This window comes from Schistocerca gregaria, chromosome 2 (genome assembly GCF_023897955.1).
Source record: "Schistocerca gregaria isolate iqSchGreg1 chromosome 2, iqSchGreg1.2, whole genome shotgun sequence".
Taxonomy (NCBI): Eukaryota; Metazoa; Arthropoda; class Insecta; order Orthoptera; family Acrididae; genus Schistocerca; species Schistocerca gregaria.
In genome coordinates this window covers 259,736,215-259,759,740 of record NC_064921.1, presented here as the reverse complement: position 1 = coordinate 259,759,740, position 23,526 = coordinate 259,736,215, and the positions used below count along the sequence as shown (strand labels likewise).

At 38.6% G+C, this 23,526-nt stretch overlaps 2 protein-coding genes across 5 annotated transcripts in view; one reads left to right on the top strand and one right to left on the bottom strand.

Annotated features, from left to right (window-relative positions):
* Positions 1-9,726, bottom strand: part of LOC126336827 (RING finger protein 17) — a 467,240-nt gene extending 457,514 nt beyond the window's left edge. For 2 of the 4 annotated variants that reach the window (XM_050000890.1, XM_050000892.1), the window contains exon 1: positions 9,529-9,700. In XM_050000890.1, the coding sequence (XP_049856847.1) occupies positions 9,529-9,595 (67 nt within the window). In that variant the 5' untranslated portion in view covers positions 9,596-9,700. Of the gene's footprint in view, positions 1-9,528 lie in introns of all 4 variants that reach the window. The other 2 variants (XM_050000889.1, XM_050000891.1) reach the window with 2 other exon arrangements.
* A 44-nt stretch (positions 9,727-9,770) lies between these two features.
* Positions 9,771-23,526, top strand: part of LOC126336826 (ATPase H(+)-transporting accessory protein 2) — a 61,895-nt gene continuing 48,139 nt past the window's right edge. The window contains exons 1-3 of the mRNA XM_050000888.1: positions 9,771-10,216; positions 15,770-15,897; positions 20,965-21,189. Of these exons, the coding sequence (XP_049856845.1) occupies positions 10,168-10,216; positions 15,770-15,897; positions 20,965-21,189 (402 nt within the window). The 5' untranslated portion in view covers positions 9,771-10,167. The remainder of the gene's footprint in view (positions 10,217-15,769; positions 15,898-20,964; positions 21,190-23,526) is intronic.

Genomic DNA, 23,526 nt, shown 5'->3' with positions numbered 1-23,526 from the left:
GGAGGATCAGTTTGGATTCCGTCGAAATGTTGGAACACGTGAGGCAATACTGACCTTACGACTTATCTTAGAAGAAAGATTAAGAAAAGGCAAACCTACGTTTCTAGCATTTGTAGACTTAGAGAAAGCTTTTGACAATGTTGACTGGAATACTCTTTTTCAAATTCTAAAGGTGGCAGGGGTAAAATACAGGGAGCGAAAGGCTATTTACAATTTGTACAGAAACCAGATGGCAGTCATAAGAGTCGAGGGGCATGAAAGGGAAGCAGTGGTTGGGAAAGGAGTGAGACAAGGTTGTAGCCTCTCACCGATGTTATTCAATCTGTATATTGAGCAAGCAGTAAAGGAAACAAAAGAAAAATTTGGAGTAGGTATTAAAATTCATGGAGACGAAGTAAAAACTTTGAGGTTCGCCGATGACATTGTAATTCTGTCAGAGACGGCAAAGGACTTGGAAGAGCAGTTGAACGGAATGGACAGTGTCTTGAAAGGAGGATATAAGATGAACATCAACAAAAGCAAAACGAGGATAATGGAATGTAGTCAAATTAAATCGGGTGATGCTGAGGGAATTAGACTAGGAAATGAGACACTTAAAGTAGTAAAGGAGTTTTGCTATTTAGGAAGTAAAATAACTGATGATGGTCGAAGTAGAGAGGATATAAAATGTAGACTGGCAATGGCAAGGAAAGCGTTTCTGAAGAAGAGAAATTTGTTAACATCGAATATAGATTTAAGTGTCAGGAAGTCATTTCTGAAAATATTTGTTTGGAGTGTAGCCATGTATGGAAGTGAAACATGGACGATAACTAGTTTGGACAAGAAGAGAATAGAAGCTTTCGAAATGTGATGCTACAGAAGAATACTGAAGATAAGGTGGATAGATCATGTAACTAATGAGGAGGTATTGAATAGGATTGGGGAGAAGAGAAGTTTGTGGCACAAATTGACTAGAAGAAGGGATCGATTGGTAGGACATGTTTTGAGGCATCAAGGGATCACAAATTTAGCATTGGAGGGCAGTGTGGAGGGTAAAAATCGTAGAGGGAGACCGAGAGATGAGTACACTAAGCAGATTCAGAAGGATGTAGGTTGTAGTAGATACTGGGAGATGAAGAAGCTTGCACAGGATAGAGTAGCATGGAGAGCTGCATCAAACCAGTCTCAGGACTGAAGACCACAACAACAACAACAACAACAACTACTACAATTTGTACCAAACAAAGATAAAAAGAGACTGCAGAAGAGCTACGAATCAAACAGCAACCAATAACCCCATAACCAAGAGACAAATAGTTGCATCAGTACACCCAGAGGATGTCACAGTATCAGACAGCACCACAAAATTGCGTATTTTCATGCATAAATGCTCTGTTCTCTTATGGACAGTGTTGTAATGTAATACAGATGGAGTAGAAGGATTTTGTTCTCGAAGGTAATAGAAAGATTATCATTACTATAAATAATTACTGTACAAAAATGTTTAATACGCATCAATAAATTTCAAGTAGACAAAATTATTAATGGTTATTGAGTTACCACATACTTTTCTATCAGTGATAATGCACTAAAACAAAATGGAGTGATGTTTATAAACTACAAAACTTCACTGCCTGGCAGAAGACAGGGTCAGATGTCACTATAACTTCACACACATGCAAACCATAGGTGGATATGTAAGTGGTGGTGGTGCTTTAGGGCACAAATCAGTCAAGGTAGTAAGCGCCCTTGTCATAACTTTAAATGTTCAATTACCAAATGAAGTTAAAGTCGATAATACTCAAGAGTCCACACTACTAGAGTAGAGGGATAGCTAAAGATGATTACTTCCCCTTTGAGGAGGATGCTCAAATGGCTTAAAAGTAGAGGTAAAGCTACAGAAGATTACTTCCCCTTTGAGGAGGATGATCACATGGTTGAAAATTAAGTTAAATTTCCTTTGCCGTATTACTATAACAGATAAAAGGAAAAATATTATCTACAGCTCATGCTGTACCTGCTAAAATATCTAATAATTCAGATGGTAAACAAACATTAAAACTTTAATGGTTGTAAAATCGCCATTGGGTCAGAAAACAGCGCAATGTCAATGGGTGGTTGCATTAACCAGAGTGGTGCAAGCTCTCCACTTAATAAATGACAGTGCTGAATCAACAGTGCTCAATACGCACCCAAGCTAAGAGAATCTCCTTGCGATGAGAGTGGTGAGAGGAAGTTGTCCAAGCTGTTGGGAGTGCAATTTCCCATGTAAATAAGAAAAGTGTTCATGGCAGCGTGACAATGTTCCTACATGTGCCAACACAGAGATCATCTGAAGGGACAGAACAGCTAAACAGCATAGGTAGTTAGACTGCAGCCTTGGTAGTTTTGTTTCCAGACACACTGATGTGACCACAGACCCACATGAACATCACATGGGCTCCATCATCAGTGAGTGAGTGGAGGCATTCTTGGATTTGTTGTACTAATGGGTGGTATGTGAATAGCACACAGGGGCTCTGGAGGGCACTAAGTGAATCAGAACAAAATACACAATTGAGAAGCCATTGTCATCGGCTGTACTCTGCCATAAAAATCGAGAACTGGTCTAGAAGCCAGTAACTAAAATGTTTGATACCAATGACAAGGACGCACCCGGCACCATGGTCACCCTTAGAGCCATCAGGGTAGACAAAGGTGCTGTCTCCAAGTTGTGTGCAAAGCTTGAGAAACTTACAGTGACAGGTTGAATCTAGAGTAGTGTCCTTGAGAAGCAAACTTTAAGTCTAAGATGAATAAGGACCTCTGTACTAAGCCAAGGCAGTGAAGGCCTCTCACCCATCAGAAATGTGTCAGTTAACATAAGGTTACGCTTCCGAAGCAGTATACAAAGGCAAACTCTGGTAGGCAACAACGAAGTTTGGCTTACCCACATTGGTGGTCAAGAGTGTTATCAAAAAAGAAGGGAGAACATCATGCCAGAATGATAGTGGTAATTCAGCATAGACACTCAGAACTGAGCTGCAGTAGAAGGCTAAAGTGGCAATATGTATGCCTTGATGGTGAATTGTATTGAGGTGGTGTAAAACAGATTAATAAATGGGATATCCATGGTCCATTTTTGATTAGACAAGGGACTGGTATAAGCAGCAAAGGATTTTCCAATCCGCTTCCCACGAAGTTCCATTTAAAGCACATAGGACACTTAGAGATCAGTTACAGTGACCTGTCAGGTATGATGTGTGGGAGAACAGACAGTTTCCTATCGAGCGTGAGCCGCAAGAATTTCATGGTTTTTGATAAACAGAAAAGCAACATGACTGACATGTAAGGACGGTAGAAGAAACTCCTTATGCTGTCTCAACAGACAGTTTTTTCAATGGAAAATTGGAAGCCACTGTCAACGCTCCATGAGTAAAGATAGACAAGACATATCTGAAGATATTTCTCAAGTAAACAGGTTCATTGAGAGCTGCAGTAGATTGTAAAATCATCAACAAAAAGAGAGCCTTAGATTCATGGCAGGAGACAGTCCATGATAGGGTTAACTGCTATGGCAAATCGGGCTAAGCTCAGCACCGAGCCCTGACACACCTGTTCGCCCAGACAAAAGTGTTCCGACAAGACCGAACTACATATACCTTGAAAACCTGACCTTCTAAAACACCTCACCTGCATAAAATAGGGCAGGCAGCCTTGGAAGCCCCAAATGTGCACTCTTAAGAGGATACCCGTTCTCCAGCAGGCAGCAAAAGCCTTTTAAAAAAAACACTTCAGTCTGGCATTTCCACATAAAATTGTTCATAATATTGATTGACAGCATGACGAGATGATCAAATGCAGAGCTGTGTTTACAAAATCCACATGCATTTGTTAGGAAATTCCAAGACTCAAGCCACCATATCAGCTCACCATTGATCATGTGTTCCAACATCTTGCAGACACTGCTGGTGAGGGAAACTGGGTGGTAGCTGGATGGAAGAAGTTTGTCCTTACCAGGCATAAGTACGGAAATGTGCCAGCCATCCAAATACGATTATACGTACAAAGGAGAAAGCACTTCCCATCAGGACACAGGTGCCGCAACATCTGAATGTGAATATTGCCTGGTTTTGGAGCAGAGGATTGTGACAAAGTGAGAGGATATTCGAGCTACTGCATAGTAAACACGGTATTGTAGCATTTGCAATTCTGAGAGGGGAAAGGTATCTCCTAAGCCTTCTACTCATTTCCTAGGTACGAAGGCACGATGGTAAAGGGTGAAGCTCTCAAGATCTCTTCAAAGTATCAACCCAAGGTTTTGGAAATATCGAAAGGGTCCACAATGACATTGTTTGCTAGTCACACCCAGAATCAGTTGTACCTTGTTTCCAGAAATCTGACATAGGTTACACCAAACATTAGAAGAGTGAACAAAACTGTTAAAAGCATTAGTAGAAAAGATCCAACTAATTTTTTTGCTGTCTCTAATAATGTGATGACACTTTGCGCTCACCTGTTTACAACAAATACAGATCACCTTTATGTGATGGGATCCAAAGACACCAAGAATACATCTCCACGCATGAACCATGTCGCAGTACTCATTCCACCAGGGGACTGGGACACATCAAGGTACGGAAAAAGATTCGATGGCTGGAACATTCTGCAGCATTTAGGGTTACATTCGTAAGGTACCCTATCTGACCATCATCCCTGTGGAAATGCTTTTTGGCAAAGGTTGCCAGTGATGAGTAGTACCTCCAGCCAGCTTTAGAAAAGTGACTTCAGCGGTGTGGGCATAGGTTTTTTTTTGTGTTGAGCAACTGTAGGGGAGCGGGGAGGTGAGCAACTGTAGTGGGGGGAGGTAAGGTTTCGCAACCATGGCACTGAACTGGAGGTCAGAGATCTGCAGGGCCATATCTTCCACACGTTGACATATCAACAACAGTACTGCAACTGCCAGATAGTGATATGCACAGTTTTTGGCCAACTAACATTTTGCAATCAACATGTAGAGGTACCTTTTCCTTCACTTGCATCTCCCGAATGGCTCACTTATCGAGGTAAAGAGGACATTCACGGGATGAAGCAGTATGGTTGCCAGTGCAGTTGATGCCACAGGGCAGGGAAAAGGAGGTGAGTAATCTCCCTCATGACACCCTTGCCACAAGTTACACATATGACTGCACTTTCACAGGACATGCAATTGTTGTTATAACGCTGATAATGGTAGCAACACATTGGGTTCAGTAAGCAGTGTCTGACATTAATGACTTCATAGCTCCACTCAATCAAACATTAAAGAAAGGGTGTGGATAGGAATGAATTCTGCATTGGTTACGCCCTGATCAGAGAAATAATGTTGTATATCTCCCTCGATCATACCATCAAGCAGCAGAGTGTAGATGACACCACATGAACAATTCAGTTTCAATAAGCCTCTACACGAGTGGTTCCTAATCTTTCTTAGACCATTACCCCTGAGTGCAATCAAAGTACCCCCACCCTCCCTCTTCCCCAGACTTCTTGGAACACTTATTTTTAAAATGATGAAAAATGAATGATATTTAATGTGTATTAGAAAGTACAACGAAGGAATTTGTGGTGTATCACAAGCACTACCATAACTCCTCCTAAGATAAGGAAGCTAACTATCAACAGTGAGGGTAGACACTGCAACCCCATTTAAAAACAACTAAGTTAAAATGTGTGCACTATATTTACTGTTCATAAACCACTTTTTGCTTCACTCCTCACTTCTAAATTGGCAGAAATTTAAAGACTTTAGGCTGTTGATGCTTTGTGTCTGACCAGTCAGTAACAGCAATAATAATAATAATAATAATAATAATAATAACACTGTGGACAGCACTATACAACAGCCATTACCTGTGTTGTACTGTCAATTAATTCATTTATCTGTTTCGAAGTGAGTAATGAAGCAATTTCTGCACTACTGCAGGTACTATCTACAACTTGGTGAAGACATTTTCTTGAAATAGTTATCATTTGTTACATATATGCCTCACTTCTATCATCAGCGATGTACAGGGCAAGGCAGAACATGTGTGTAGTGGGTGGGCTATGTGAGGAATCTGTAACCACCTCCACATTAATGCTACTAATTGAGAAAAGTAATTACTGATAACATACATAATCAATGTTAAGACTATTACAATATTGTGATAATAGTCATGATATTTTGAAAATAATTTAGTTTTAAGACTGAAACATAATCAAATCATTTAGTTTTTACCCCTCATAAAACTTCAATTTACCCGTCAGGGCTAAGTACCCCCCAGATTGGAAGCCACTGCTATATACGAACAGACTATTCATGGAGGACCATAGTTTTAAGTGGTTTTTGGGCTTAAAAGGCATTGCCTCTCTCTAGAATCAGAGTTCCATTGCATAATCAAATGCAAGACTTAGTGAACCTGCAACTGCATCCATATCTTTCTTCAAACGACAAATGGGTTCACTGTGGAAAAGTTCTGATCTCCTCCTGTGTGTGACGCCAGGAGGTAGTGGGGTGCAACTGAAAGATTCATCGTGTTTTTGGCTGCATTCCATTTCCATTTATTAGACGGAGGTTGCATTGATGGAGCAGATGTATCCATTGTGGGCGAATCCCCTGTGATTGCCAGCATCTCCGACAGCGAACTCTTCCTTCTGAGGGGGAGGGAGGGGGGGCAGGGCACAGAGGGGAGTACACCCACCTTAGGTCATTGTTCACGTCCAGGTCACACCTTCCAAAATACAGAGGGACCAATTGGCAATTGGGGATCTAATAGCTCTGGCAATCACTCCTTCCTCCCTAGGCCTGGCCTCTACCAGAGAGTATTTGTGAGCACTACTTTTCGATGTGGGTGGTGGGAATTACACATTACCCTGTTGCCCTTTATGTGTCAAATGCACGAGCCAGCCTACAAGCATGGGAAGGGAGAGCATAAGCGCACCAAAGGGGAGGAAGGACAGCGGGAGTCAGAACAAGAATGGAGAGAAATACACAAAAATAGTACTTTCATATGTTTCGGTTACTCGATGTTACACAATGCCTCGACCCCATGACAGGGGAGAAAGAATAGGAGGACAAACGCTGCAAGAGAGGGGAGAAAGAATAGGACGACAGACACACAGTATGCGAAAGGAAGGAATACTGCAAGGGCAGGAGCCCCTTGTGTGCCAAACCTGTGCTCACAAAAGAGTAGTGAGTCATCTGTGAAGGAAGGGTGGGGGGGAGGGGTATGTAAATATTGAAGCTGAAATTCCCTATGGCAGGCAGAATGCATTAGTGTTGTTACCAGACATTGTAGATATGTATGGGACATGAACAGCATTAGATGTTCAGTGATCAAATCTGGAAAAGATGCGGGGATGCCATGTACTTGGGTTGGACAGCATTACCAGCACCTGAGAAAAAAAAAGTTTGAAAGGGACCTCATTGTGGGTCTCCATTTGGCCAGCTGACTGAGTAGTGCAGTATCCAGATTTATTGGGCATTCAGATGCGACAGAGGCATGATTTTGGACTGCATGATCATGTGTACGCTGGCATACTTGTCAATGAGGTTTTCGTCAACCACGTCTGACCACCACGAGGGATGAACACTGTATTGTCCACCAAGCACATCATAACCGTGCATATCCTCCTGACATCTCAGAGCAAGTGGATTCCTACAGCATTCTGTGTCATCCCATATCATTAGTTGGAGAATAGCAGCAGCTACACTAGGCAACTACCATCCCACACATAACACAAACAGCTGCAAATTAATTTGGTGCTATGACAACGAAGTATGGACTACAGATGAATGGCACTGCATTACGTTCACTGACGAGCCCCGCTTCTGCACTGTCCCAAATGACAATCATGGAGTATGGCAGTGACCTGGGGAGAGATCCATTCGAAAGAATGGAGAGGCACAGTGATGTTGGTCTTGGCGTCATGGGGTGAAGATACATTTGATATGACTTCAGGTCATGGCTTGCAGTGATTGGGGGGAACACTGACAGCAAAATGGTATGTCACGGACACCCAGTATCACCTTGTGTTACCTTTCATGTGACAGTATCACGGGGACCTTTTTTCAACAGGACAATACTTGTCCATGCATATATGTATCATACAGAGAAGTGAGCTCGTACAGACAATTTCTTTGCAAATTTTACTTTATTTAGTAACCTTTGCAATAACATCATGTACCCTCTTAACAAGAGAAGTTTTGTTTCAACCTCCCCTTCTGGGTACCTCACTATTTTTTTTATCAGGTGGTGGATAAAAACTTAACCTAATACTACATACAAGGAATATCTAGTTATAGTCTCTCCAAGCAATCAAATTAAAGATAACTGCCTATAGATAGTGGTGAACCCTTCAGAAATGCTTTCTAAAACAAAACAAATAAGCAGGGAGAGATATGGTCAAGTGCAAATAAAAGGGTTAGTGCACCTGTAGAGACACCAGCTTCAAATATGGGAGAATGGAGATTGTACTCTGTCCAGCATCCTGATTAAAGTCTACCTAAATCACTTCAGGCAAACAGTGGGGTGTCTCATCCAGTACATTAATTCCTGTATATAAGACTTATTTTTCCATCGTATTATCCTGACAAATACTACATTATTGTAAAATGATACTTGCACAAGACTATGTTGCATATTAATATCTTAATTTGTCATTCAAATTCGTTGGTTTCTTAAACCATACTGTCCTATTCCAAACTCAAGACTAATTCACAGAGCACTGTGTCGCAACAACCTAGATTTCCAAAAACGGGTTGGTGCGCTATTACAATCTGCTTAAACTTTGCTACAAAGGTGTTGGGGAACACCTGAAATATTTTACTACAAATTACACCATTAACAGCAGGCACATTAAACAACAGTAATAGACATTCATAAGTACATACAAAAATTGACGCTTTTCATGTTTGGGTCATCGGACAGCTAAGCAGGACACTTTGAAAGATATTAGTATGATACTATTTCGATTGAGGTTACAAATATTGGTTAACAAACCCTATGTATTCAAACATCTCTGAAACGGTAGAAATGGAAGGCACCTTTGATTTTTGGCGAAAAATGAAGTCATGATTTATAGCTCCAAAATTTCCTCTTGCATTCATCAGCAAGGATGTTTGCGTCGGTGATGTATAAGCACCTTATACAGTATTACAAACGAGGAAAAATTACATTCTTTTAGGCTGCATCACTAGACCGACATCGAATGATATTTTGATGTCAATCTGTTATTTATATGCGTTCGTAAATAAAACTCCTGTAGTGCTTAGTCAGTGTGCTGAAGTTCAAATATTTATCCACAACATAATCTCACTCAAGCAAAACAATACAACACACGACAATGAATGTCTCCATAGATAAACGCACTTTCGTGGTTTTGTCAGTAATGTAGCGATTTCGCTTTAGTGATGAGAATACGATCAATGAAAATGTCTATCTTCTGACCAATGTGTTACACTGATCTTTTATTAAAAGGAACGACTTTTCGTTCATTTACAAGCCGTTTGTGCAGAAAACTTATCTCTAATTGTACTTAATAATTCACCTTTAACAGAAAACGGAAGATTGCAACCAAAACACGTAAATGTTTTCTTGATTCTAACTGATGCCATTTCTGTATCTGCTTTAAATATTCCCGTTAAATCCCCCGACCACGCTCATTACAAACAAACATGTTTCTACAACAGTATCAGAACGCACAACTGTTTCAAATCTTGCCTTTTCAACCAGGGATGCCAACAATGAGTCCATAGATATAAAATTTCGATTCTTCATGGGTACGATTTTAATTTCATGTGTCCATTTTCTCGTTACAGACGATTCGAAAGTATTAGTAAAAATTGTTCTGTATAATTTATTGTTAGTCAAATACAAATTTAATATACCAAATGAAAATCGTTAATGATTTGTTGTAGACATGTCAGAGAACATAATATGTCATAGAATCAAACTAATGTGATAAAAAGAAATTAGATTACCTTTCTTTTCTAATTTGTAGTTATTCTCTTAAAATACCATCAATACAAAACATCCATTTTTGAGTCAAAATTTGGGGCTGGTACTGTGTCTATCTGTTTTATCTTTGTCCATGATTGTCATATGACCAGTGTCCAGCAACACCGAGCAGCAGGTGACTGGGTAAAGAATTGATATTGCGGGGAAGTTGAACAGCATTTAAAGGGGAATGAAGTCCTTGTGGAGTCTGTTGTATGTGGTTTATCTCGTTGCCGGTGGTGAGTAGTTTAAAATAAGCTTTTTTTAAAAAATTTTTCGGCCAAAACTCATTAAATGGGCCCACCCTACTTAATTGTGAAAAAAAGAAAAGACAACCCCCACTACACCGTCGTGGTTAATATGAAACATGAAGAGATATGTAAGGTATAGGGAAAGATACAGAAATGATAATAAATTTTTGTAACTGATAGCTATTACAAGGTATTGTAGACTTGCATTTGGCCCACCAGTTTGGGAACTTGATTCTGCTTTTCATTTCCAACGCTTCTCGTTATCATTCTGCTTCTTTCTCTACATATGAGTGACCTTTTTCCAGAGTTCATTATCTGTTATTCAGATCATCTTTTTCTCTAATTTTTCCACACCTTGTGACAAAGACCCAAACTTTACTTTGTTTCTTTGTTAACCCAAATCCACTTGTTCCTGTTTTGGTATTAGCAGACTCACAGTCTTCTGACTGGTAATGATGATTATCATTATTTTTCCTTTGTAATTTGATTTTGAATGGTAATTATACTGTTGTGTGTACAATTCTAATTAGTCCTTGACACATAGTAGTTTTTGAGTGTTTGCTGTTGAGAAGTAATCTTGTTTTGGCACACTCTTATAAATGCTGGAGTACCAATTGACCTCGTGCTTTCTGCATATACAGCTTTTCATTTTATGGCTCAGACAAAGAAATCCTTAGTCAGAATTGTTACAGAAATGTAAAAGCCCCCTTTGCCCAATTTTCCTAGTTCCGAATTAAAAAGTTAGGGAAATGTTATATTGGATAGTTTCATGAACACTAAGATACACAATTTGTTTAGCCTATTGAGGAAGGACACAAGATTCATTGAGTGAAAAGTATCTTTTCTAGACTGACATTGTGCTGAAGACAAAGTAGATACAGAGTTCCTTCAAATGTTGTTGCAATATTTTCATTAACATCATTATGTTAATGTTTTGCTTTACATTTCATTTCATCCACCAACTTCATGCTTCAACCAAATTAGAGTTCATCTGGGTCTTGTCCTACAAGGTGGTCTGTGTACCAGTTCAGTTATTCTTGCGTAACACCTTGTGACCCACTTTGTGACAGCATTGGGATCCTCTTCCTATTTGTCTACCTTTGTACTTCAGAAGCAACAAGTTGAAGATATCCCATTATTTTTCACTCCTCACATAAGTGACAAGTGACAAACACACTCTTTTATGTTTCGCTCTCCACCAGGTTGAATCCCTTCACTGACTGAGAACTACTTGCCTCGTCCCATGACACTGGCCGAGGCACTGATACTGATCTAAGAGACGCTTACACTGCTTCATTTTCAATGAAAGGTGCCAGTCATACATACTCAAGCATATGGTTATTTGTAGGCTGTGTTAAATGGACATGTAACCATTAAACACTGCCCATCTTAGTTATGTGCTAGGGCATAACTGACACCTTCCGTCCACAAATAAAGCAATGTTTTGGTTTTTTAAATAAAATCTAAAGTTTAAATTGTAGAAATTGGACTTCGCCATTTTACCTCTTGGGTATGAAGATGATTGTTCCATTCTCACTGCCTGTGCTACATAAGATGATCAGTTAGCTGATATATTCACAAAGCACTTTCAAACGCAAAGTTTCAAAGTAATTGCAAATAAATATTGATTGTGTTTTGAAAATCAGTAAATAAGACTGGGAGAGTTGCATAGTGTAGCTTGTTGCGCTGGTCTCGTTTGAATATCTGTATGCGTATATGTAGTTGGTTTGCTGTATTTTTCATCTTTAGTGCACCTGGCTAACATGGTCTTTATTCTATTGTATACTCTTCTGCTTTCACCATTGTTAATTGCAAGTATTGTGCATCACATGTTGGTTCCCTTTCGGTTCTAGAAATAAAACTTGTGCATAAAAAGCTGTTATAACTGGATTAGTCTCTCATACAGGTAGATAACACAACTCATTACCAAAAGATATGTCTCTGCATACTGCCACAGCAGTGATTACATCTTTGTTGGAACTTTCCTAAGAATATATTGTGCCAGATTTTTTATTCGGGATGAAACTTAAAGAATATAGGTAATATTAAAAAAAACTCCTTGTCTGACGTACCATGTCGAGCTTGAGACATTAAAAAAATCATAGTTTTGATCGAGTTGTGTAATACGAATCCACAACCGTAAAATGTTTCAAAGATTGATCTGTGTCTGGATCAGCTGCAATACCATTACTTTTGTGTTTAAGGGAGCATTCTTGGCAACACTTGGTGAGTTGTCAGCAGCCAGCAGATGGTTGTAAGTAGTCAGTGAGAGGGCAGCAGACAGATGTTTTGCAGCAGTGAGTGAAAGCACTTACCAAATTCTGCTGACAATTACAAATACAAAAGTTAACAAAGTAAGCATAAAAACAGTGAAAGTAAATTCTGAATAACTCCTTGAGTTGTTCACTAAATTTAAGAGGGTAATCCCAAAAGTAAGATCTCCTATTTTTTTATAAGTACAGAACTCTGTTTATGTGGCAGTTGGTCACAATGTTATCAAAAGTGCTTCACGCGCTGTGTGTAAACATGCGCACGGGGCTGAGGCGCTGTCTTGGCTTGGCAGCCATTGAGAATGTAGCTTCCATTGGATGTTACCGCCAAGTGCGAATTGCACGCAGTTATTCAGTTTTTGAACACACAGGGCACTGCGCCAATTGAAATCCATCAATTGATGGAAGTGTATGGTAAGTTGTGCATGGATGTCAAAAATGTCCGTAAGTGGTGTAGAGTTTGCAGCTCGTCAGACTGAAATTCATGATGAACAAAGGAGCGGGAGACTATCAATTTCTGAGGAGACAGTGTTGAAGGTCGAGCAAAGCATGCGTGAAGATCGGCGGATCACCCTGGATGATCTCTGCCTGTTGGTTCCTGAAGTTTCCCGAAAGCACCACTCACAGAATTTTAACAGAATCATTGAACTACCAGAAGGTGTGTGCAAGATGGGTGACACGCATGCTGACTTAGGACCACATGCGGCAACGGGTTGATGCTTCCTGCGCATTTCTTCACTGCCTTGCAGCCGAACAGGACAACTTTCAGGACTCAATTGACGAAACCTGGGCATATCACTTTACACCCGAGACCAAGCAATAATCATGAGAGTGCCGGCATCCTTCTTCATCAAAGCTGCGGAAATTGAAGCAAACACAGTCTGCCGATGAAGTCAGTACAACCATTTTTTGGGACCAGAAAAGGGTATTGTTGGTCGACTTCATGCCCACTCTTACCACGATTAACGCTGCCAGGTACTGTGAGACTGAAAAACTCAAACGGGCAATTCAGAACCGGAAAAGAGGAATGTTGAGAAAGAGCATACACATTCTCCATAACAATGCTTGGCAAACTGTTGCTCTCCTGCAACAGTTTCAGTTAACATAATCACCCACCCACCCTATAGCCCTGACTTGGTGCCCAGTGACTATCACTTGTTCCCTAGGTTAAAAGAACATTTGGCCAGAAAGTGATTCAGCTCCTACGACGAGGTGAAAGAAGAGGTTCTTAACTTTCTGAACAGCATGGCAGTGAGCTGGTATGATATGGGCATACAAAAACTGCCACAGCATCTACAAAAATGCATCGACAGAAATTGTGATTGTCAAAAAATAGCTATATGTTCAAGCTGTAAACAGTTGTAAACCATTGTAGAAATAAACAGGTCTATGTACTTAAAAAAAAAAGAGGGGGGGGGGGGAGAGAGAGAGAGAGAGACCTTACTTTTGGGATTACCCTCGTAGTTTGATGACTTGTAATAAGATCACCTTAAAACTTAACCCCAACCTTGGACTTTGCTACAGGTAAATTTGTTTCCATAATCTTTGTTTCATTGGATAACTTGTAGTATTGCATGTATTGTCTTCATCAACTCTCAACCAAATGGTCACCTTGTATCTTGACCTGATCCTCAGTCTATGCTACAAACCAGTGTATCACCACAACCTTTGTTCCAAACAAGTACTAAAAAATTTCGACACTATGAGGGTCAAAATTTAATAACATGGTCTGTTTTTAAATTTTGGTGCTTGAAACACAGCACCTCTTTCCTTGTCACTCACTTTATACTGAAAATACCCCTTCTGTTGGCTACACGAACCTAATGTGTTGCCAACTTCTTTGCCATAGAAGTAAAATGCCCTGGCTGGCACTACTCCTGTTCCTTACTTCAACCCTTTGCAGCCTGTAATGGTATGTCAAGTGTCTTCCTTCCAGTCATTACAACTTGATGTACAGTATCTAAACTTTTGTCAGTACTTGGCTCTGTGGTTTTGAATTGGATTGCAACACTTTTGCATTTGTTCAGTGCCAGCACTGATCAAAGAATACTCCATTAATTTAATTTTGCTACGCTGTGTTCAGTCTCTTTGTGTTCAAATGAGCAAAAAGGGGTCCCATGTTTATTGTAGGCTCTACCTATACCGCCTAATGTAAAAAAAAAAAAGAGGTAGGTATTTCTTTATTGAAAAGCGAAGCTATTTTTGAAGTTCTTCATTGGATGTATTGTCTGACAGGACTTTGTTCACTTTACTCTATTCCCCCCCCCCCCCCCCCCTCCCAAGCACTTGTGACTGGTCCATCTTCTGATCCTTTTTTTTTTTTTTTTTTTTTTTTTCCCCCTCTCCACGGTTAATTGTTCTCAAATTATCACTTGAATTTTCCCTTTAAACACCTGCGCTTCATATCCATTATACAGGCCTCTGTGTGATCATTAGCCCCCACTCACTGCACTCCAAAAGTGAAAAAGTGAAATAACCTCCTGCCAGCTGTATGTAGATGCAATTCATGCTGATATACCACTTACAAGTACTTTACAACAATACTAGCTCAACCTGTACTGTGTGCCATCATTAAAGCTGTCTCCAGCTTACATTAACATGCAACTCTAAACTATTGAGCTTTATTGCTACATCTAGTTCTTTATGACTGCTGCTTTGCAGTTCATACTTAATTGCGTGGCTGAGGGTTCATAAACCACTTAGACCATTTCACAACTGTTCTACTTTAGTATAGACCATGAGAAAAATTAATACCAAATTCCTTCTGTGCGAGCTCTAATTTATTATTTTATCACAATGGTTATTTCTATTTACATAGCTGAGGATCAACAAAATATTTTTGCATTCAGAGGAGAAAGTTGGTGATTGAAATTTTGGGAAATTATCTCCATGCAGCAAATTGCCACCCCAACTTGCTTATCATATCTGTAACACTCTATGCACAATTTTGTGATAATGCAAAACTAGCTGCCCTTCTTTGAACTTTAACATTCTGCTGACAAGGCTATCAGGTAAGAAAACCATAGATGTAGCACTATTCCAGAAGAGAACAGACAAGCAGTGGTGTAGGAAACCTCTTTAGTAGATTTGTTGCATCTTCTAAGTGATCTGCCAGTGAAAAGCAGTTTTTGGTTATGGCACAAAGATGACCCATTCAAAGACACTTTTATCAGTGTTCAGAAAATAGAATAGTTATGTGTGTAGCATATTAAAATCTTTTGGTGTTTATTTTTGTAATTGTAATTTTATTAATGTTTACTTTTCTCCACAGTTTCTGGGACTGGAGAAGTAGTTTTCTTACACTCTCCAAAAAGTATTGTTTTCAAAGGTCATGAAGTTATTGACCAGAGCTTACTAAAACAAGTTCTTGCATCAAGTTTTGGCTTTACAATCTCTAAGGTTGGTGCTTTTACTGTGGATATAACCTAAAAGTTATCTCGAAATAATAACTGTTAGGGTAATAATACATTATACTTCACATCAATCATTATTATTGCTGTTGTTGCTACTTTTTACATAAGATACAATAATGTAATTTAAAATGGGAAAGTAGTTTTGCTGACATACTCACTTTACATAGACCTTAATTTAAGGTTAGCAGTATCATTCCTATGTTTCAGTAATTGTATTGCCATCAAGTACCACTTGCATTGAATCAAGAATTGTTCCTCCGTGTTATTATATGAAATATTATGATAGTGTGCAGCCCTATGCATCATCCACTTACTGTCACTGGTTGTTTCTTAGCATGGATTGATGTTACTGGAATTGTTAATCACCACAAGAAATAGACTATCAAAACAGCAATTTCTGCACAATACATTATCAGATAGTCATAGAATTTTATAAAATCACCTCAGGTTTTCTTTTAGGCACATTAATATTAATATAAAGTGCTTAATATTCCAATAAAATGTTGGAAGGTACATATTGGAATGTGTTAAGTATTTCACTTCATTGACTCTGCTTAGTGTAAGCACATCCAGCATTACATGTTGGATATAGAGCAATGTGCAGTGCTATAGTGGGCTAGTGCAGGCAAGGTGACGCAATGAATGAAGTAAACATATTAACATCCAGCTTGGTATCTACTGAGTGCAACATATCAATTGTAAGAGATCATAGGTCTTTCAAACAAAGGTCATGGTTTTAAGTGAGAGAATGTAATCTAATAAATACACATATGCACATGCTTAGCTTAAAAATGAAATGTAAAGTTATGTAATGCACTAAGTACACTGTGAATGTGTAACAGAAATGTTTATAAGATCAAACTGGAGTTGTTAGTCAAGTGTAAGAGATGCCGTTTTGCAAAACCTGCAGACAAAGAAAAGCAGATCAGAACAATTACGTGCAGTATAAGAGAAACAGAGAATTTTGATTACATAACATGGTCATGATTGATGGGTATACAAAAAAGCTTTTCTTACAAAAAGTTATCATTATACTGTAAAACAGTGCGAGAATGTAATTACACTATGCCATTTTGACTGATAGATGTTAACCCTGTTGTGGCTTAATAAATGTATCTGAAGTAACAGCTGTGGTGGCGTTCAGAACATACATATTAATCAGCTGTTGAAGCACAACATAATCAAGGTTATTTCCTGTCTTTTTGTAGACATATATAACTACATGATAGAATTTGAGTTTAAGCACAAAACTCAAAGTTGATGGAAACTTTCACTGTATTGCTGTTATGTGGTCTGCTGCTGAATACTCTCATTTCGTAAACAATTTCAGGTCTGGTTTTGTATTTTTCCTTTTTAAAGATGTTTAGTCATTGGATATTTTAAAATATTACTTTTGTCTTCCCTTTTTTTGCGTGTTTAGGATGTTAGCACATGTGCTTCCAGATGTAATGAGTGTTTCATGTTATTATTATTATTTCTATTTCTGGAGATGTTTACTTTAGTTTTCAGTCTGTTCTTGAAAAGCAAGAAGCTCTTCAATGTTTTAAGCCAAGTATATTCGCTTACCAGTAACAGCTTTTAGGTTTAGTTATTCTTTGTGAATGTGGTGCCAAAGACCTATATCTGTTAAGTCTATGAATGTAACTGTTTGACCACTATTTAACTCACTGATAGCCATGTAATTTCAAACTTTCATGTCAGTGAGTCCCAATTGTTTTCGGCTTTTTTCCAGATATTTGTCATGTATTTTTCAAATTATTTCTTTAAGTAGTAAAAAGATTATGAAAAAGTGAAATATTTTGGCTATGATGGAAACACACATTTTTGCAATAAATAATTCTAAACAAGTGAATCTAATATAATTTCACAATAAAAAGGTTCAGCAAAATAATGACTATTGACTCTCCAAGAAATAACTTCTAACTAAAATGAATTGTCAGTTCTTTGTGTTTCACCTTCTTATCCACTGAATTAGCGTTAATATTGACATATTTCTATAAAAGTTAAGTAGCTGGTTTGAAATGCTGCTAGAAGTATGCAGTACAAAATCTAAAAAGTTCCTGTGAGATAGTAAAACAAACATTGAGTTGCCCAAAGCCTAAAGAGCTCATAAAAAGGAAATGGGTAGGGGGTGGCTGGCAAAGTTTGCCTTGGTAGTGACTGAACTGTGAATAGGCTTCAGAATAAAAACTACTGCAGGTTTGGATCACCACTGGCAATGGGATCATTCTGTCTCGGAGACATGCTTACTCTCTCGCATCCCTTCTTGAAGCAACAGTTGTTGTCCTGTTCTAAAACTGCTGTTACTACTACTACTACTACTACTACTACTACTACTACTACTACTACATGCTGTCTGAAAAGAAAGTTTGTTTGATGAGTCAAAATAAAATAGATTAAGGCTATCAACAGAATCTATGTTTATTATTCAAATATATGGGTTAGGGATTTTTCCTTAAAAATAATGGCATTTAAACGCAATCCAGCATGCCTGCAGCACTCATTTAAATCATCAACAAAATTTGGCACAATGGGTCGACTTGTAGACACTTTGATAACTACTGCTTCACTATGGATGTTTTCTTTCAGTTGCTCTAGAGGTGTTGGATTATTGACATACACTTCAGATTTGACATATCCTCACAAGGAAAAATTCCATGGGGCTCAAATCTGGACTGTATGGGGGCCAGTTTGCCACATCCTAGAGATCAATTTGCCAGGAAAAATTTCATGAACTTGCAATATAGATGGTATTGAAAATTTTTACTGTATCTGTCTTGCTGAAACCATGTTCTTTAGCTATAAACAGAAAGTTTTGCAATTCAGTCATCAGAAAGTCGTTTAACGTTGTCATATAATGTTCCAGATTCACTGTAACAGCACGATGACTCTCACCCTCAAAGTGCAGGCCAGTTATTCCTCAAGCCAACAGTGCATTCAATACAGTAACTTTTGGTGAATGGAAGGGTTTCCCTTGCTTCTGTTTAAGATCCATAGCACACTATAGTTCAATTCTTTTATCTTGGCGGTTCGCGCATGCCCGGCCAGAGGCGGGAGATTGCTGCATTGCCAGTTGTACGCGCCAAGAGAAGCAGCGCCATAGAATAGTATAGTATAATATAGTTCGCAAACTTACAGTTAGGGGGAGCACGCAGTTTATGAAGTAAAGCCACCACGGCCGCATTTACCCTTTCGCTGCTACAGAGATGTGCTCCCCACAGTCTGCGCAGTACAGACACATGGTGTTTCGACTGCTTTGTCACACTTTCATTCAATTTCACAAAAACTATTTGGCACAAAAATTGGATGTTTACACATCTTCTTGACTGATACCTTCCCCCCATAAATGACTTAATTTTTGTTTCGCTGTTCAATGCAGTTATTGTGCAGCATTAGGTGTAGTAAACCATTGCACGAAATTTTGAAGAGTTTGCAGAGGTAAAAGTCCATAGCATATACTTTCCGTATGGTCGATTTTAGTTGCTACAAGAAATTTAAAAAAATACATTCAAATGAATAAAATTCATGAAGTAAGACACTTCGATATTGTTTTTAAATAAAGAAAATATTAAGCACCGAACAAGGTTTGAACTCGGGACCTTTCACTTAGCAGCTACCCACTTCAACCATTACGCTAACAGAGCTCGTCATTCAATAGAACTCCCGGAGAACTTTAAAATGTCACGCAAAATACCGACAAACACTGTTGGTATGACTATGAATTACTCACATTTCGTTGAAGTACAATAGGAAATAAACAATTACCGCTGTTCTTTATTGCGAAAAAGGGGTTAGTGAGAATGATACAAACATCTTTCCTTGCTATCGCCTGCATTAGGAGACTTATTGCTTGTTTGGTTTAATTAATTAATAGAATATGAAGCAATTGGTATAAAGAATGCTTTTTCCAAACTTTCTGTAAAACAGTCTGCTATCAAGACATTGCTTTTGTTCAATTACCTTATTTATGACTGAATGTTTCTAAAACTGAAGACACTCGTCTGTGCTCTGCACTGCAGTCGAGCTCTGACAACGTCATTCTCTGTTCATTGGCTGACTGTGTTTTGTTACGTCAGATGCGCAGAACTAACCTAAACTCGGCCGCCGTTGTAAATGACACTCACTTTAGTGGCGGCAGTTTAGGAACATGACCATTCAGATGAAAATGATCCTTATCAGAAAACAAGATGATGTTAAATTGAAGAGTACTCAGTCATATCATTAACAAATTGCAGCCAACGTCTGGCATCCTGAGGCTTTAATTCTTCCACCAATCAGATTTTGTAAGGGTTATAGGTCTTACTGCAGAATTCAGTGCAGTGATGACCTAAGCACATTTAAAGAACTCACACGCTTAACAATGGAGAGGTCAGGATCATCATGAACAGACTGATTTACACGCTCCACTGATTTACCCGTTGATGATGATGTTGGTTGCCTATATTTTGGTTTGGCTAGTGTTGATCTGGTCTCTCCAAATGTTTTGATCCATTTCTGAATAAGAGGGACACTTGGAGAATAATTAAACTTATATAATCCAAGATCACTGCAAAATTTCCTCTGTGCTATTTTTGTAAAATTCTCTCACACATAATACATGGTCCACTTCCACGAAGTGCTCTGTACTGGCTCAATTCATAAAAGCAAAGCAAGCTATGAATATACCCCCTCTCCCCAGATTTGTTGCGCATGCACAGAGAACTCTTCAAATACAGATTTCTTTTTTCCTTTTGAGACACCCTATACTACTACAATTGCCAACTACCACTTCTACTGGTATAGATCTACCCAGCAAACTACGTTTGTCACAGCATATTTATTTTTCTAGCCTCAGTTCATATTTTTCTGTAATAAGATGATGGGAAATCATCAAAGTTAATCAGTGTGCTATGCAAAAGTGTAAAAGTTGAAACTGCTAGTGCTGCAGATGCAATACTGTCAGATTACAGTTGCAGTGGAACTTAAAAACATTTGTTAATGAGTGTTTACAATTCTCTTGTGGTTATTTTATCCTTGTTTAAATTTTTAATTTGTATCCTCATTTTATTTGCAGGGTAGTGACTGGAATGGCTTAGTTTTAAAGGACCCATTCCATTTAGCAGAAGCAGCAGTGGTTGTTGTTGTGGATGGAGTCAAATCTCTGGGAAGCATCAAAGGACACTCATTTCCAGTCATAAGTGATGAAGATGAAAGTGTTGGATGGCAGAAGCTCAAGGAAAAAATTGAAATGAGATATCCTGGCTTTAACACCACCCTACAACGCATTGATTTGGCTGAAGTATGTGATTGTAAAATAAATTACCTGTAATAGTTTGTAGGTAAAGTATTTTAGAATGAATTTTATAAAAGCAAGGTTTTTTCTTTTTTCTTAAAAAAAAGATAAGGAGAAATAATGTTTTCATCTTAATAATTAAATATGAATATAATAGAGGGAAACATTCCATGTAATTAAATAGTTAGATGGAGATTTAGAAACCATATTTTAAATTGTAAGACATTTCCATGGGCAGATGTGGACGCTGAGCACAATTTATTACTTATGAACTGCAGATTAAAACTGAAGAAATTGCAGAAAGGCAGGAATTTGAGGAGATGGGGCCTGGATAAACTGAAAGAACCAGAGGTTGTAGAGGGTTTGAGAGAGCATTAGGGTATGATTGCCAAGAACAGGGGAAAGGAATACAATAGAAAAAGAACGGGTGGGCAGCTTTGAGAGATGAAATAGTGATGGCAGCGGAGGATCAAGTAGGTAAAAAGATAAGGGCTAGTAGAAATCCTTGGTTAACACAGATATTGAATTTAATCAAAGAACGGAGAAAATATAAAAATTCAATAAATAAAGCAAGTGAAATTGAATAAAAGTGTCTAAACAATGAGATTGACAGGAAGTGCAATATGGCTGAGCAGGGATGGCTAGAGGACATATGTTAGGATGTAGAGGCATATATCAGTAGGGGTAAGATATATACTATATACAGGAAAATTGGAGAAATTTGCAGGAAAGAGAACCACCTGTATGATTATCAAGAGCTCAGATTGAACGCCAGTCCTTAGCACATTAGGGAAAGCAGAAAGGTGGAAAGAGTATATAGAGGGTTTATACAAGGGAGATGAACTTGAGGGCAGTATTATGGAAATGGAGAGATCATAGATGAAGATGAAAAGAGAGATAGGATTCTGCATGAAGAATTTGCCTAAGCACTGAAAGACTTCAGTCAAAACAAGGCCCCAGGAACAGACAACATTTCGTTAGCTACTGGTAGCCTCGGGAGAGCCAGACATGACAGAACTCTTCCAACTGGTGAGCAAGACATATGAGACAGGTGAAATAACCTCAGACTTCAAGAATATATAGTAATCCCAATTCTAAAGAAAGCAGATGCTGACAGGTATGAAAATTACTGAACTATCTGTTTAATAGGTCACAGCTGCAGAATATTAACACAAATCTTTTACAGAAGAATGGAAAAGCTCCTAGAAGCTGACCTCAGGAAAGATCAGTTTGAATTTCATAGAAATGTAGGAACACGTGAGGCAATACTGACCCTACGACTTCTCATAGAAGATAGGTTAAGGAAAGGCAAACCTACATTTATAGCATTTGTAGACTTACAGAATACTTTTGACAATGTTTCTTTCAAATTCTAATTGTGGCAGGAATAAAATAATGAATGAAGGGCTACTTACAATATTTACAGAAGCCAGACAGCAGTTATAGGAGTCAAGGGACACACAAAGGGAAGCAGTGGTTGAGAAGGGGTTGTAGCCTATCCCTGATGTTATTCAATCTGTATTTTGATAAGCAGTAAAGGAAACAAAAGAAAAGGACCTGGAAGAGCAGCTGAATGGAATGAATATTGTCTTGATAGGATATAAGATGAACATCAACAAAAACAAAATGAGGGTAATGGAATGTAGTCTAATTAAATCACGTGGTGCTGAGCTATTACATTAGGAAATGAGATGCTTAAAGTAGTAAATGTGTTTTGCTATTTGGGGAACAAAGTAACTGATGATGGTTGAAGTAGAGAGGATTTAAAATGTAGACTGGCAATGGCATGGAAAGTGTTTCTGAAGAAGAGAATTTGTTAACATAGAGTGTAAATTTGTTGGGAAGTCTTTTCTGAAAGTATTTGTATGGAGTGTAGCCATATATGAAAGTGAAACGTGGACAATAAACAGTTAAGATGAGAAGAGAATAGAAGCTTTTGAAATGTGGTGCTACAGAATAGTACTGAAGATTAGATGGGTAGATCACGTAACTAATGAGGGACTGAATAGAATTGGGGAGAAAAGAAATTATTGGTACAATGTGGCCAAAATAAGGGTCTGGTTGGTAGGACACATTATGAACCATCGTGGGATTGCCAATCTAGTACTAGAGGGAAGCATATGGGGTAAAAATCGTAGAGGGAGACCAGGAGATGAATACAGTAAGCAGATTCAGAGGGATTCAGGTTGCAGTAGTTACTTGGGGATTAAGAGGCTTGCTCAGGATAGAGCAGCATGGAGAGCTGCATCAAGCCAGTCTTCGGACTGAAGAAAAAGATGACTTTTTCTTGATAGTTATTAGATATTCTGTTATCTCATTTGCTTGGCTACATCTTATGCCCAC